The sequence below is a fragment of the Amblyraja radiata genome, chromosome 26, assembly GCF_010909765.2.
Source record: "Amblyraja radiata isolate CabotCenter1 chromosome 26, sAmbRad1.1.pri, whole genome shotgun sequence".
Lineage (NCBI taxonomy): Eukaryota > Metazoa > Chordata > Chondrichthyes > Rajiformes > Rajidae > Amblyraja > Amblyraja radiata.
Window position 1 is genome coordinate 5056329 of NC_045981.1, and position 15560 is coordinate 5071888.

Consider the following 15560-nt stretch of genomic DNA (forward strand, 5'->3'; position numbering starts at 1 on the left):
ATATATACATCTGTAAATTGGCAGATCGCATGTTCATGGTTAATAAAATGTCCGAAACTAGTATCGATTAAGAATGTTAAAGAGAACTATCCCCAAAGATTTTTGTCCCATTTGGGGCTCACAATTCTTCTTTGTCTCTCCTGGTGAGACCACCTAGTTGTGATCAAAAGCCAGAAAGTGTTTATTCATGATGCTGCAACTATTTTGATTGTGCTTCAGGCTTAATGGGCTATTTGCTTCTTTTTCCTACATGACATTTTAATAAAACAAAGCAATTCTTCTTTTTAATAAAAAAAGCAGCAGGTGAGGAGACATACTTGCAAATGCTAGCATCAATTTGAAAAATGCATTTCGTTCCTGCATCTGAATTCCATGTGTCGCTGATGCATTACGCTTCCCAATATATTCGAAGGGAAAGTGGTTAAAGTATAGGGAAACCCGTAGATGTGCATGATTATACTATTTGCTCAGATAGATAGTCATTCCTGCGGTGCCCCTATGAATGTATTTCTGATGCTGCTGAGATAGTAATAAGGTCCATTTGAATGCATTATTAGCATTTGTTTCCAAATGAGTTCTGAAATTGTTTTTGATATGGCTTTTCATTTGAAATGACCATCCCTTTGGACATTTTGATAACTTGAAAACAGTGTGTATTTTGCTCTTTTGAGGAAAGGTTGTTGGCTTAGAGATGGAGATACAGCTTGAAAACAGGCCTATAGGCTGACCGGATTCATGCCGACATTTGAGCACCCATTTTTACAATAAACCTACCCGAATCTAATAGATTCGGGTAGGTTTATTGTAAAAATGGGTGCTCAAATGTCAACGAGCTACACAGTGCAGAAACAGGCCATTCGGCATAACTTTTTCATGCCAACCAAGCTGTCCAAGCAAGCTATTCCTACTTGCCTGCACTGTCCCATATCCCTCTAAACCTTTCCCATCCATGTATCTCTCCAAATATCTTTTAAACATCGCAATGTACCTGCCTCCACCACTTCCTCCGACAGGTCGTTCCAGGTGAACAAGTTACGGTTCTGGTTCCTTTTAAATATTTCTCCTATCACCTTAGATTTACACCCTTTCCAGTTTAATTACATCTTTCATATAGCAGGACAACAAGAACAGTGTGAACAGTACCCCAAGTGTATTCTTACCAACATTTTGTACAAATGTAACATGATCTCCCAGCTCCGGTTATCAATAGCCGGACCAATGATGGCAACTGACCACATTGTGTCACTACTTTTATGGAACTATGTAGCTGCAACACAATATCGCTTTGTCCAACCACTCTCCCCATGGCCCTACCATTTACAGTGTAAGCCTTGCCCTGGTTTGTCATTTGAAAATGCAATACTTCGTATTTATTTGAACTATATTCCGTCTGTTGTTCCTTAATAATAATAATAATGGATGGGATTTATATAGCGCCTTTCTAATACTCAAGGCGCTTTACATCGCATTATTCATTCACTCCTCAGTCACACTCGGTGGTGGTAAGCTACTTCTGTAGCCACAGCTGCCCTGGGGCAGACTGACGGAAGCGTGGCTGCCAATCTGCGCCTACGGCCCCTCCGACCACCACCAATCACTCACACACATTCACACACAGGCAAAGGTGGGTGAAGTGTCTTGCCCAAGGACACAACGACAGTATGCACTCCAAGCGGGATTCGAACCGGCTACCTTCCGGTCGCCAGCCGAACACTTAGCCCATTGTGCCATCTGTCGTCCTTAGCCGATTTGCCCAGTTGATCAGGATCAAGAACCGTGCCCGTATTCTCATCCAAATTACTAATAATATCCATTAGTCTCTCCCTCCCCCCCCCCTCTCTCCTCCTTCATTCTACCTCTTAACTAAACACTCAGGGCAAATTCTAGTGGACAATTAATGTGCCAATCCGCACATTTTGGAACATTCGGGAAACAAGAGAACATTCGGGAAACTCATTAAATCATAGGGAGAACATGCATCCAGCGGTCACAGGATCAAATACAGGTCATTGAAGCTACGAGAATTTTCGAATAATAATGGGGGTTCTTTGTGAGCCAGATGATACTGGAACGTGTTTGCCCAGGTCTAACAAACTCCACAGCAGTCAATCTTCCCACTTCATGAAGTAACAGATCCCTGGGTATCAACGCTGCCGGCTGTGATGACATTGCTTCGTGGAACATAAAAGTAGACATTAATAAAATCACATTCCTATGTTCTAATCACCCAATCACTTACTTAGATCCACATGAACCACATTTAAGGTACAAAGGCACTTCACTTCAGTTCAGATACTTATTACCACAACTCACTCTTGCCTTGCAAGGTTTAGTAATTTATTCAATATCCTCCAACCCTTTTTCAACTTGGTAATCAATTATAATGATCTTTTCTAATAAGTTCAATAATGCCAATGGCAATGTATAATTGGTCTCACGTGAACTTGCTTTGCGCATGGTGATAACATTGAGCAATTTATTATTAATGTGTTCAAAAATAATTTGTATATTTTACTTTATTAGATTGAATGGGAGGTCTCACCTGATGCCAACAGGTCATTCACAAGAACCAGAAACTTTTCATCAGCTACTTGAGCATCTGTCATTAAGAAGACTGTGCCCACATTCTTGACTCCAGCCATTAAGCACAGGTTAGCAAGGTCAGTCTGGAAAGAAAGAAGCCAGTCTATTTCAGTGGTTGGAATTTATGTTACTAGACTATCTCAAGGAAAAAAAATCTAGATATGTATAATGCTTCAGAAACAAATGCGAGTCAAAATATACACATAACAAGTAGTAACATAAATAACTTGTACAAACGATTATTGGTGTTAGTTGAACAAGGATTGTTGTAATGTTAGGAGCTGCTTGTGAAATGGTGACTTGAGATCACTTATATTCACATGGACAATAATGATGAGGGCTTTTGTATAACACCTTATCTAAACATAACATTGATGAAGCAGAACTTGTTCAATATTGTACTGAAATATCTTCCTCAACTCTATGTTTAAGCATTCAATAATCCTTAAACCCACCAAGATTGTTGCAACAACAAAACACATTGATATGACTGCTGATATAGAAAGTAAAATATGGATTGGATTAGAAAGTGGCCTACATTCTTGTCAATTAACCATGAGGCAGGATTATAAAACAAGTGATTAGAAAACAGAAAATGTTGGACATAATCAATAATTAAAGACACTGAGAAAATATATCCCCCCCCCCCCCCCCCCCCACCCACCCACCCACAGATGCTGTCAGACATGCTGAAAATCTAAACCATTGTAAGCATGTAATTTCTGATTTCCAAAAGCTGTAGTATTTTGGCTGCTATAGCAGTAGATTACTTGGTATATACATCAGCGAGGAATGGGTTACAGAAAATAACAAATAGAGGGATTCGTCTGTCATTGAAACCATCCAGAATACATTTCCTGCTGTAAATAATGACACCTGTATGAAAACGTGTTAATAACTGCTTCAATATACACTCACACTCAAGTTATGTGGCATCTACAGACAGAAATGTTGACACATGAAGATGAATCAGGGCAAGGGATGGTTCCATTTAGTATTCGTTCACTCTAACAATACATCCCACCAATCAAGTGACTGGCATCTATGACTGTAATACTCAATCCATCGTCACAATTAGCATACATCATGGCAGAAATGGAAACACATTCAATCTGTTATCTTTTTTAACATAGCTCTCACAATAAAATCACTTAGGCACAGGATTTACACTCTTTAAAGTTTGAAAATAACAACGTTTCCATTGTGAGTCAAGGATATCTTTTGCATGTTGAGATCGCACTTAGGTGTTGGGAAAATGCAGAAAATCAATGGAGCTCAACTTTGCAAGCTTGAGCCATTATGACTACTAATCACCTGAGAATATAAATATAGGGAATTTATGGCACTTCCACCCACAGGAAGCAAAATGTGTAAATGAATTTAAAAAACTTACATATTTGGACAACCTTTTTCTGTTACCTCATCTCACTCAACCTCTTAAATGTGTGATCAACTTTCACAATCTTGGCATTCTGGATTATGTTAGTTTCAATTCAATTTCAAGAAGAAAAAAGCTAATCAATAAAATAAATACTAGCATGGAAAACAAACTACAGCAGACTGAACTCAGAAGTTACCTTCAAAGTAAATATTCATAAAAATCAAGTTATTCGTACACATGAATCATATTCGCTCATTTATATGTCAACTATTGATTAGTTAGTCTCCTCCTTATACACCACTTTGATGAATTGCTTTTCATCTTCTCAATTACATTACATTCAATCTTTTTTCAATAATTGTCCGTGTTATAAAGCTCAAATTAACTAAGACATCCTGATCTTATCAAACCCCAGTCCCTTCATATCTAATTGATAGATCACCTTCCTTCAATATTACTCTGCTTCAGAAATCCATGATAAAAATACCTATCATCTTCTTTATGAACCAACCCATACCCTTTTGAATAGCTTCCCTTTTCACAAAACTGAAGATTCTGTTCTTGAAACAGACTGTCCAGCAACTTTAGACACAGTCGCGCAGTGGTAGAGCTGCTGTCTTATGGCATCAGCAAGCCGGGTTCATTCCTGACTACGAGTGCTGTCTGATGGTGTTTCTACATTCTCCCTGTGACTGTGTGGGTTTATTTCTCCCCAAGCCTAATTCACACCCACTACCATTCACATCTGATCTCACCACCATCCATATATATATTGAATGAAGATTAAACAATGTTCTGATTTTCAAATTCTCATCCTTATTTTAAAATCCTTCTATACAACGGCTACTGTCTCCTGTCCTACAACACTTGTTATCTAGTCTCCACTAATTTAGCTCCAAATTCAAACATCCCACCACTGGCGGTTATGTTATCAGGTATCAAGCACTGATCTCTGAAGTTCCACCTTTCTCTATCTTCCTTCCTTTGAATCCACCTTCTCAACAAAGATTTTGGATTTTTGCAGGCTTAGCTCAAATATCCTAGCGTAACATTGTGATTGACGCTGTTCCTGTGCAACCCGACAGAACACTTTGCGTTACGTTATATGTTGTTGTAGCTAAACTGTTAGGTTGAACTGATGGGAAAAGGGGAACAAGGCAGTGTCTCTGGGAGTTGGAGAAAAGGGATGACCTTATGAAGGGGACAAATATTGTCAAAGTCCTCTTCGAACAGAAGCAATGATGGGCTGAACGTTAGCGACCCGCTACTACGGTGACATCTTAATCAGAGATAAACTGGTGGATTTATTGAATATCTAATCGTCAATTTATTTATTTTTCTTTCTGAATTAAAAGAATATTATCTGTGAAGTACAACATGACATTCATCGCACACTTCACGTTCAGAAATAGTTGATTAACCTTTTTTGGTGTTTCTAATTTGGCCTAAATGAGAAATCCCCTCTTCAGTTTTATACCTTAGGATGGCACGGTGGTGCAGCAGAAGAGTTGCTGCTTTACAGCGCCAAACGCCCGTGCTCGATCCTGACTACGGGTGTTGTCTGTACATTCCCCCCATGAACTGCATGGGTTCTCTTCAAGCGTTCCAGTTTCCTCCCACCCTCCAAAGACGTACTGGTTTGTAGGCTAATTCGCTTGGCAAAATTGCAAATTGTCCCTAGTGTGTGCAGGATAGTGTAGGTGTGCGTGGATCGCTGGTCGGCATGGGCACAGTGGCTCTAAGGGCCTGTTTCCACGCTATACCTCTAAACTAAACTAAACCTTCTTACTAAAAGGTTTGAAAAAATACATTGCCTTCTGCAGGGAGATGATCAAAGGAAGAATGTTAGTAACTCCTTCAATTAAGTGGGTTACACTTATTTATTTTAAAGCTAACAATAATCGTTGGATATAAGTGAAAGCTACTATTTACTTCACTGAAAATGGAATCTCATAAAAATGAAAGAACCAAGCTTTGCAATTTCATTAATGCCTGTTGTAAATCAGATTGACATGCAGTACAGGACTGGAATTAGTCACAAACCTGAAATATGACAGCAAGTTATTGATGACTCAGACATTGCTATAATTACATGCCACTGATAGAGAATATGAAATTTTCTGAGGCATTTAACCTCACTGTTTCACTATCTAAATGTGTATTTAACAAGGGTCTGTGGATATGGGAGAACTATGTATTAGCATTGAAATGCAAGTTTACAAAGCTAAAATTTGCACTGCCAATCCTCTGGCTTTGTATTCATCTCATTCTTTGCAATTTGTATCTTAAAGCACAAATCCTGGCTGCTTTGTTAACCAGAATGTTTCTGAGACAAGGTTTTTGTGGTATGAAGGGAAATTAAGGAGATCTTAGAGGAATAAGAGGTGATCTCATTAAAGGTTACAAAATGAGTGCAGACTTGAGAGTTGGGATGGTTCCACAAGCTGAGTTCTCTAGAACCAGAGCTCTCAAAGTCTCAAAATAAGGTTCAGCTCTCAGGAGTAAGATCAATGTAATTTCTTCACCCAGAGCATAAACAATCTTTGGCATTCATTCAGTGGCTGAGTTTATTCACGGCACAGATTGATACATTTTTGATTGTATAGAGATTTTTGGATCTCAAGTGAGGTGGTTAGTACAGGAGAGCAGCAGTGAGTGTAAAAGAATGAGACATTGGAAAATTGAATTGCTGAATAGCTTTCTTCTGCTGCCAATACTTAAATAAGCTCCTTACAATTACCCTGAGCACATTGCAGTTGATGAATAATCATTGCTGTGTAAATAAAATATTATTATTGTAATGGGATGTAATTGAGAAACACACAATGAATTAGCTTGGATATAATAAATTACAGTTTTCTCAGATTGTCCTGGAAACCTAACTACATATATCATGGCTTTAAATATATATATACATATTTATATATATTTAAAGGGGGGGGGGGGGGGGGGGGCAGGGTTGAAGGTGAATCAGTCCACCCCATGACAGAAGGGGGAGGAGTTGTACAGTTTGATAGCCACAAGGAAGAAGGATCTCCTGTGGCGTTCGGTACTGCATCTTGATGGATACAATAGTCAGCCTGGTGCAGTCAGTGCTTCATTACTACTGCTTTACCTGCATCAGTACTACTGAGTGGAGGCCAATCTCTGTTACTGCTCCAAATTTAGAAAATAAAGCTCATGAATGGGCTCATCGTTAATAAGGATTTTATGGACTCCATGAAATGGTTTCTTTCTACATTCATATATTAAAGGAGTTAAAAAAAATGTTTTAATAATACGTTATAAAGCAATTACGGAAACAAGTGAACAATGCTTTATTAAACTGAAGGATATTGAGGAGATGTATAGACAGGGCTCACGATCCTGTCTCAGATGATGAGTGATAGAGGGTGGGGGGCTGACATGGGGCCATAGTATGGTGGCAAAAATACTGTGATACAACACACCTTTCCCCAGCTAACAATGATCTATTCTACATATTACTTGAACTTCGACCCCTCTGATGTCTCATTTTCCCACTTGCCCTTCCCTATCTCTATGTCTCCCTCTCCCCTGACTCTCAGTCTGAAGAAGGGTCTCGACCCAAAAGGTCACCAATTCCTCCTATCCTGAGATGTTGCCTGTCCCGCTGAGTTACCCAGCATTTTGTGCCTATCTTCGTTGTAAACCAGCATCTGCAGCTCCTTCCTGCATCCTGTTGGTTATCACCTTGTACAAGTCCGCGCACTACGTGTGAGAAGCCTTGAGAATAATTTGGGGTAAGGAGGTAACTGGGAAAAGAGGTAAGTTCATTCAAACTTAAGTTATTCAGTTCTTGTAGCCTGCTTCATCATCAAGACAATAAAGGCTGATCCTCATTCTCAATACCATATTCCCCCTCTTTCTCCAAACGACTTGATGCTTTTTGTGACTATCCACTATCGGCTTCCATTTAAATATATTCAAAGGCTTGGCGTCCACTATCTTTTGTGGTGAAACATTCCACTGTCTCACCAAAATTCTTGTCATCTTTGTTGTAAAAGTCTTACATCCATATCCTGATACTGACCCCTGCTTCTAGAACCCCCAACCAGGGCAGGGACCATTCTTTGTTCAATCCGTCAAGTCCAGTCAGAATTGTGTACATTTTGGCGAGTCGAGACGTGAGGGTGTGCAAAATTCTTTATTTTGGAACGGAAATAAAGAAGGCACCTGAGTCGAACAGGACAGCCAAATTTTAATGATGTGTGTTCAACTCGCGTGGTGCTTGAATGAAGGGTTGCAGAAAAAACCCACGCGTAAACTCCCGCGCTCATGTGACCACGCCAGCCAATCGCGAGGGTTCGATCTTAACAGGGCCACCACAAGGTGTCGCTACAACATTTCAAATAGATTCCCCCTCATTCATATTATCCCTCATAAATCCAGCCATAATCAATCAATCGTCACTCCTTTACAGTCCTGCCATTCCAGGAAGCGGTCTGGTGGATCTTTGCTTCATTGCCTCTCTGACAAGTCTATCATTTCTTAGGTAAACAGAGTAAAACCGCACACTCCAAGTGTCACCTAACTTCAGGACATCCTTGCTCCTGTACTCAAAACCCCTTTCATTAACTTTCCTCACACAGAGTCTGGATTCTTAATAGATCATGCATGGTTTATTACTATTCTAACTCGCAGTAAGTGAATGAGAATCTAGGAATGCATTATTCGGCAGGGAGAAAAATATGATCCTGAGAATTTCAACTGCATCGTTAAAATGTGCATTTGAAGTCTCAATCCTTCTTTTATCGATAAGATTCGGACTGATCAGCTCATCATTGTAGGTTATCTTTGAATATCAAAGGCAAAAATATTTTGTGTTTTAACTTTCATTTAGTTGATGTACAGAGGTCAATGAATAGCTGAACTTTGTAATGGCCACAAGTCATTCTCATCCTTGTTTTAACGGTCAGATATGTGGAGAACAAGTTGTCAGATGAACATCCAACTTGAAGAGACATAAAAACAAGCTGAAACAAGAGAATACTTTCAACCTCATTTTTCCTATAGGGAAAGGAGTCCTTTACTTATCTTGGTAAGCATTCCTCTTTATTGTACGCTGTTGAAATGGGACAGCAGTTCACCTGTGAGTAACTCTGCTGGCAACCACATCCCGTCCACTTTCAACATGCTTTCACCTCTTGCTTATTTGTCCACAATATAATTGTTTGCGGTCAACTCCTGAATAAGCCGCCCGGCCAACTGAAGCGGCTCAAATATCTAACATACCAAACAGACACTGCTCCCTCACACAGAAATCCAAATAGACGTTAATTCATACAATAGCCCAGTGCACTCACTCTCTCACAGAGATAATTGATATTTCATGCTCAATAACGTTCGAAATGGGCCATGAAAATGATTACTATCTGTCTGAATATCGGAGACACATGTCAGTGGGTCATCACTCTCTTGAGAAGGGAAAGGTCAGCAAGCCATCATTGCCTCTGTGATTTATTGACTCACAAAGTTGTCCTAGAACTGTCATAAAATCGAACAGGCCTCATCATGTTTTTGGGCCCTGCTATTCCACATGGTCGGTCAAGTTTGAAACTTGGAGCAGTCTGTCAGTGATACTTGTTCTTTCTGTCAGTTACTGCCAATAAAGCCAGAAAATTCTTCCAAATACAATTGACGTACAAAGCCCCGATCTAAGACTTCACATTCAATTGGTTTAGTCAGTAAATGATGATTCTCTGGGAGGTGATAGCAGAGTGAGCTCAAGTTCACAGAGAACTGGTGGGTGACTGAGCTTCAGATTGAAGTCCATTCCCAGTAAGTGCTTTGGATATCCACACAAAATAATGTTTGTGTTGTGCTTATTTGTCTGAACGGCATCCTTGCTACCTGGACAGAGCTGGTGAGGTTTGTCATTCTGGACAACCACTTCTCTGATGCCCCACTATCAGAGGGATTTACCAGAGTCGCTACCTCTAAAAAGAAGCCGGCATCATCAGAGACCCACTCCACCATGACTGGGCTCTCATTTCACTGCTGTCTTTGGGAAGAAGGTACAGGAGCTTGAAAACTCTAATGTCCAGCTCCAGGAGCTGCTTCCTCCCTAAAACCATCAGGCTATTAAACACTACAACCTCCAAATAAGCTCCGAAATATATAGGCTTTCGGGCATTATTTTTGACTTTGCACTACTCATTTATTTATTTGTCTGTTTTAAATGAAAAATCTATACATACTCAACTTTTTGTTGTTTATTACGGGCTTTACAGAGTACTATGTTTACATATCGGTTGTGCTGCTGCCCATAAGAATTTTATCGTTCTATTTTGAGGCGTATGACAATAAAATATTCTTGACTCTTGAATTTCTGGTTATGTTGGGTAGCTGTCCACCAGTGTGGTTCTTGTATGTTAAATATGTTTCACTACCCACGTAGATTACATGAAGGCAGGAAGATATGGGTGGGTGAGATCCTGCTGAAAGCGCAGGGATCATTTGGCAACCAATGTGAAAGTCACCACATCACACTTTCTTCACATTTTGAGCTCTATTTATTCCCATTCTGTACCTGTCATAAAATAATGGTGTTACATCGTGTTAACACCGCAGGTTGCAGGAGGGCAAAGGTCACCTTATAACGTTTGGGCTGAGAGTAAGGATTAGACAGAAATTTGTGACTATGAGAAGGATAATGGCAAGAACAAGTGGTTAAAATAGAGCAAGCTGGTGTGTGGGAGCAATGCCAAGTTTAGGATTTTGGATTAGTCAGGGGTCCAATATCAGGAGAGAAAAAAACAAATGTAATGACTTTTTCACTTTATGGTGATGCTGGCAAGAGTTAATATATTATCTGAGTGTTATTAAAAAGTTGCATGTGATGAGGTGAATGGGTGTATTTACCATATTCATATGATGAGCGTTATCAACAGTACACAGGTATTGAGGGCTCAGCAGATGAGCCTGCCTTTGTAGCCTTGGATGGATACAAAAAGCTGGAGTAACTTAGCAGGACAGGCAGCATCTCTGGAGAGAAGGAATGGGTGACATTTCGGGTCGAGACCCTTCTTGGTACTGGGACAAGTATGTACATGTTCACGCAGAGTCTCCAGACCTCACAAGTGAAAATCCCACTGAAGCTCACTGGAAGGCAACTCTTTATTGGGGATGCCCTTGCCTTCCATTTATGTAGAACTAAGCTTACCTCTCACTTGTCAGCTCAAGCCCAGGTGATCCTGCTGCATATGAACCTTGCATAATCAATTACAGAAGAAGTTATGCAGATTTTTATTAGCAACATGATCCTGTCCCTGTTGTTATGATGAAGGTTCGGTCACAAGCAGCTGGAAGAGAAGTGGTTGAGGACCTGCCTTGAGAAATTCTTGTACTTGAGATCAGTGATTTGCTTTTGACACCTTAAAAACTGCCTTCATTTGTTTAAAGTTTAATGAAACAACTGGCAACTGTTGTTCTTTGATCACAGTTATCTCCTCCAGGCAACCCATGAGATATTAAAGTACATGTTTTTTTAATGTTGAGCATAGATATGCAAACCTCTCTTCTGGCATACAAAAAACAAGTTATTTTATGACAATATCGGCTACTAGCTTTTGTTAAAATTTCCATTAATGTTGCTGCTGTTTGAGAAGGCTGAGAAGATTTCTTGATACGTTTCTTTTAAGAGTTGGACATAACTGGACAATTATCCTCATTGTCAGAGTATTGACAGTAACATAGTTACTTTGAATTAAGTTAAGAGTACTACAGCACCAAAAATAAAACTGCTGGAGGAACTCAGCGGGTCCAGCAGCATCTATGAAGATAACAGGATGGTCAACATTTCAGATCATGACCCGGCATCAGGAGTGAAGGGTGGAGGAGGAAGATAGTCGGTCTAGAGAGGTGAGAGAGATGTGAGACGGGGGTATAGATGAAACCAGGCGAGGTGGGGTGAGATGGTCAAATAGGGGCAGGCAGGTTAGAGGGTGGGCGGAATTCGGACACAGAGGGTGGGGAGTGGTGGACGGAAACTGATAAGGAAAAAAAATTATTAAAAGAGTAGCAAAGATGTGGTGAATAGAGTACAAAGTGGGAAAACAGGGATTGTCTATTTTGGCAGAAAATAAAAGCTTTTATTCTCTAATTGCTGAGAGATTGCAGAACTTTGAGTTGCAGAGTGCCCCAGTGAATGATTCACAAAAGGTTTGCCATTAAGAAAGCCAATTGCTTATTGTATATCGCTAGGGCAATTGAATAAAGATGTCAGCGTCAGTTATAGATTGTTGTGACCTCATATAGAGTACAGTCACCTGCATTAGTTTCCTTTTTTAAGCAAAGGTGGTAATGGAGCAGTCAAAATAAGTTGATTGGAAGATAGTAGGTGAAAGATAATAATAAGACTAATGCCTGGAATAAGCAGTATGAGGAAAAGCTAATCGGAATGGAATGGTCAGAATGGCTAGAGGCGGAGGAGACTAGGTTGAAAGGTTGGGAGTCCTGAGTGGTCTTATCAGCTGGATGTTGAGAGTGTTTTCTCTTGTGTGTGAAGCAATGCTCTCCACTTGTAGCATTGTGCAACCTTCAATCTGATGCAGTGATTGTGCACCAGATGTTAGTCTTCTGTTGGGTTGTTTGTTATTTTCCTGCCTCTTTCTAACGTGTACTCAACCGTGGTATTGTCATTGCAATTCCCACCAAACCCCTGGAATTATTCCAAGCTGCAAGGCAAAGGTTTCGGCACTGCCCAAGTTTGTTGCCTCTGCTGTTTTGGGTTGCTGGATTTCTTCTTCTTACCACAGCACTAGCACCTTGCTTGTTAAGTGGTGAAAAGTGCCCTCAATGTCGAACTAAGACATAGTTTTCACCAGGAGTGCATAGCTTGCAGTTCCAACTCATTCCATCATTTCTGTGAAGTTAGTTGGACGGGAGGAGGTCAAGCATGTTTTCCCAGGTGTCAGTTCCATTAGTACCTGTCAAGGGCCTAGATCCAACGTATATGTCCCTCAATAATCAAACAATTCAACAGATAATGCATGTACTTCCCATAACAGCATCATTCACCTGAAAATACCCACAAGGTCTATTACTGGATCTGTACTGCAGAATACTGTATTCTCCATTATGCAAAATCTACTCCAAACAAACTGCTAGTCAATTAAATAAGTATATCAATGTATTTATTATACAACTGGAGTTCCAGCACAATCTAATAATAAATACCAGCCAGATTAATTATACATGAATGTTTGCTTTAATAATCTCTCCCTTTTCGTGATCTCTGCAGATCTCATATTGTTCCCAGGTCAAGTTTAGTTTCTTCCCATTCCATGTCACCTTACCATACAACTCTCATTAAGATTAAAAGTACGTTCCTGCAACACCATTGCCAATGACTGTGAACAAATCTTAATCTTTCCAAGATGGCACCATGTTTCCAAGATGGCGCCCAACCCGGGCGACTATTTGCGTGCCAGCCACAGAAGCAAATCTACAACCACACTTTACAATCGCTCCACAATTTTAAATCTCTATTCTTACTTTAGCTATGATCCCTTATCATGCATCTGTATGCTGTAAATGACTCGATTGTAAATATGTATTGTCTTTCCCCTGACTGGATAGCATGCAACAAAAGATTTTCACTGTACCTCGGAACAAGTGACAATAAACTAAACATGTTTCCAAACCTGTCAACCACACCAGATTGATACAAAGTGCTGGAGTAACTCAGCAGGTCAGGCAGCATCTCTGGAGAACATTGATAAGCAACGTTTCAGGTCTCGACCAGTATAACAGAGGAAATGTGCACAGAATGGCTGGATGAATTATTTCAGTCTGCATTCTCATGTTAGTGATACTTGTGATGCCAGGAGTAAGATGCTCCCAGTTCCATCTTACCTTCAAATCGGGGATGCCATAGCCTTTCCTTAAAGTTAACTGGAAGACTTCTAAAGAACTGATGTAGGCCGCAAGCCTTGTGAGGCTCTGTTTACCACTCCCCCCAACTCCAACAAGCAGTGCGTTTCCTCTGGGAAACTCCAAAATCCGGTTAATTCGGCAGCTGGGACAAACAAAAGAGTAAAATAAAGTGTCACTGTTTACATTTACTTTGCATTGTTGAGGCCAATGAGAACAATATGTGCATTCTTACATGTGACACATGGCGTCCTCAAAAAGAACCAAGCTCATTGCAGCGTTTACTTCATTGTAACTGTCCAGCGTTTCCATCAGGAGTTTGTTTAAGGAATCCCAGCTCTGCACTGGCATGTACTTGGGCTCTCCAACCCCACTGGAAAAGTGGCAGTACATGTTCATAATTTTCACCTGCTCCATGGTCTCCTCTATGTCCTAGGGGAACAAATGCCACAGGTCATTTCTTACCAAGTAGTTTGGACTTTGTCAGTTTGGGTTGTTAAGAGACTTGAGCAGTATTGTTAATTGAGATAAATAACTTAATCACACCTGCATCACCGGCCACACAAGTCACATCAATAGGCTTCACTCATTTTTACCCGCTGGTAATATCTAACCAGATGTCTACCTTATGATAGGCCTAGAGTTTTTTACATTCATGTCCAAATCTGTATTGCAGACTTTTGCTTTTCCATAAGAATTAAAAGTAGTCCAGCAACAATATATGTAATTCCATGTGGAAAAAAAATCCAAATCTCAGCTCAGTACAGAGATAAGTTTCTGAATTTTGTTTCAAACAAGTTGTAGTATCCATGCTATTTGTGCACATGGGATTCACAAACTGTTCTGCAGAATTAATTGCTAATAGTTATCCTCCCGTCTACTGGTGTCCTGTATAGAGTAATAGTGCTCTGTACAGACTATTAGTGCTCTGTGTAGACTATTATTGCTCTGTATAGACTACTGGTGCTCTGTATAGACTACTGGTGCTCTGAATAGACCACTAGTGCTCTGTGTAGACTAATAGTGCTCTGTCAACTATTAGTGCTCTGTGTAGACTATTAGTGCTCTGTATAGACTATTAGTGCTCTGTATAGACTATTAGTGCTCTGTATAGACTATTAGTGCTCTGTGTAGACTATTAGTGCACTGTATAGACTATTAGTGCTCTGTATAGACTATTAGTGCTCTGTATAGACTATTAGTGCTCTGTATAGACTATTAATGCTCTGTATAGACTATTGGTGCTCTGTATAGACTATTAGTGCTCTGTATAGACTATTAGTACTCTGTATAGACTATTAGTGCTCTGTGTAGACTATTAGTGCTCTGTATATACTCGTGCTCTGTGTAGACTATTAGTGCTCTGTATAGACTATTAGTGCTCTGTGTAGACTATTAGTGCTCTGTGTAGACTATTAGTACTCTGTATAGACTATTGGTGCTCTGTGTAGACTATTAGTGCTCTGTATAGACTATTAGTACTCTGTATAGACTATTAGTGCTCTGTGTAGACTATTAGTGCTCTGTATAACTACTGGTGCTGTGCACAGTCTATGAGTGTTCTGGTTTGACTATGCATGCTCTGAACATGGAAGGCGTGCTGTGGGAGGGGGAGCCCTGATTTCTGCTCTGTTGTAGTTTGATAAACAAGGCAAACTAGGACATATTTAAACAGATCAATTTCCCATGACTTCCACGAGTA

The 15560-nt window shown here is 40.1% G+C and overlaps 1 protein-coding gene across 2 annotated transcripts in view; it reads right to left on the reverse strand.

Annotated features, from left to right (window-relative positions):
* Positions 1-15560, reverse strand: part of dnah9 (dynein axonemal heavy chain 9) — a 325024-nt gene that overhangs the window by 159985 nt on the left and 149479 nt on the right. For both annotated transcript variants that reach the window (XM_033044073.1, XM_033044072.1), the window contains exons 43-45: positions 14094-14290; positions 13841-14003; positions 2543-2666 (exon numbers count right to left, since the gene is read on the reverse strand). In XM_033044073.1, the coding sequence (XP_032899964.1) occupies positions 2543-2666; positions 13841-14003; positions 14094-14290 (484 nt within the window). The remainder of the gene's footprint in view (positions 1-2542; positions 2667-13840; positions 14004-14093; positions 14291-15560) is intronic.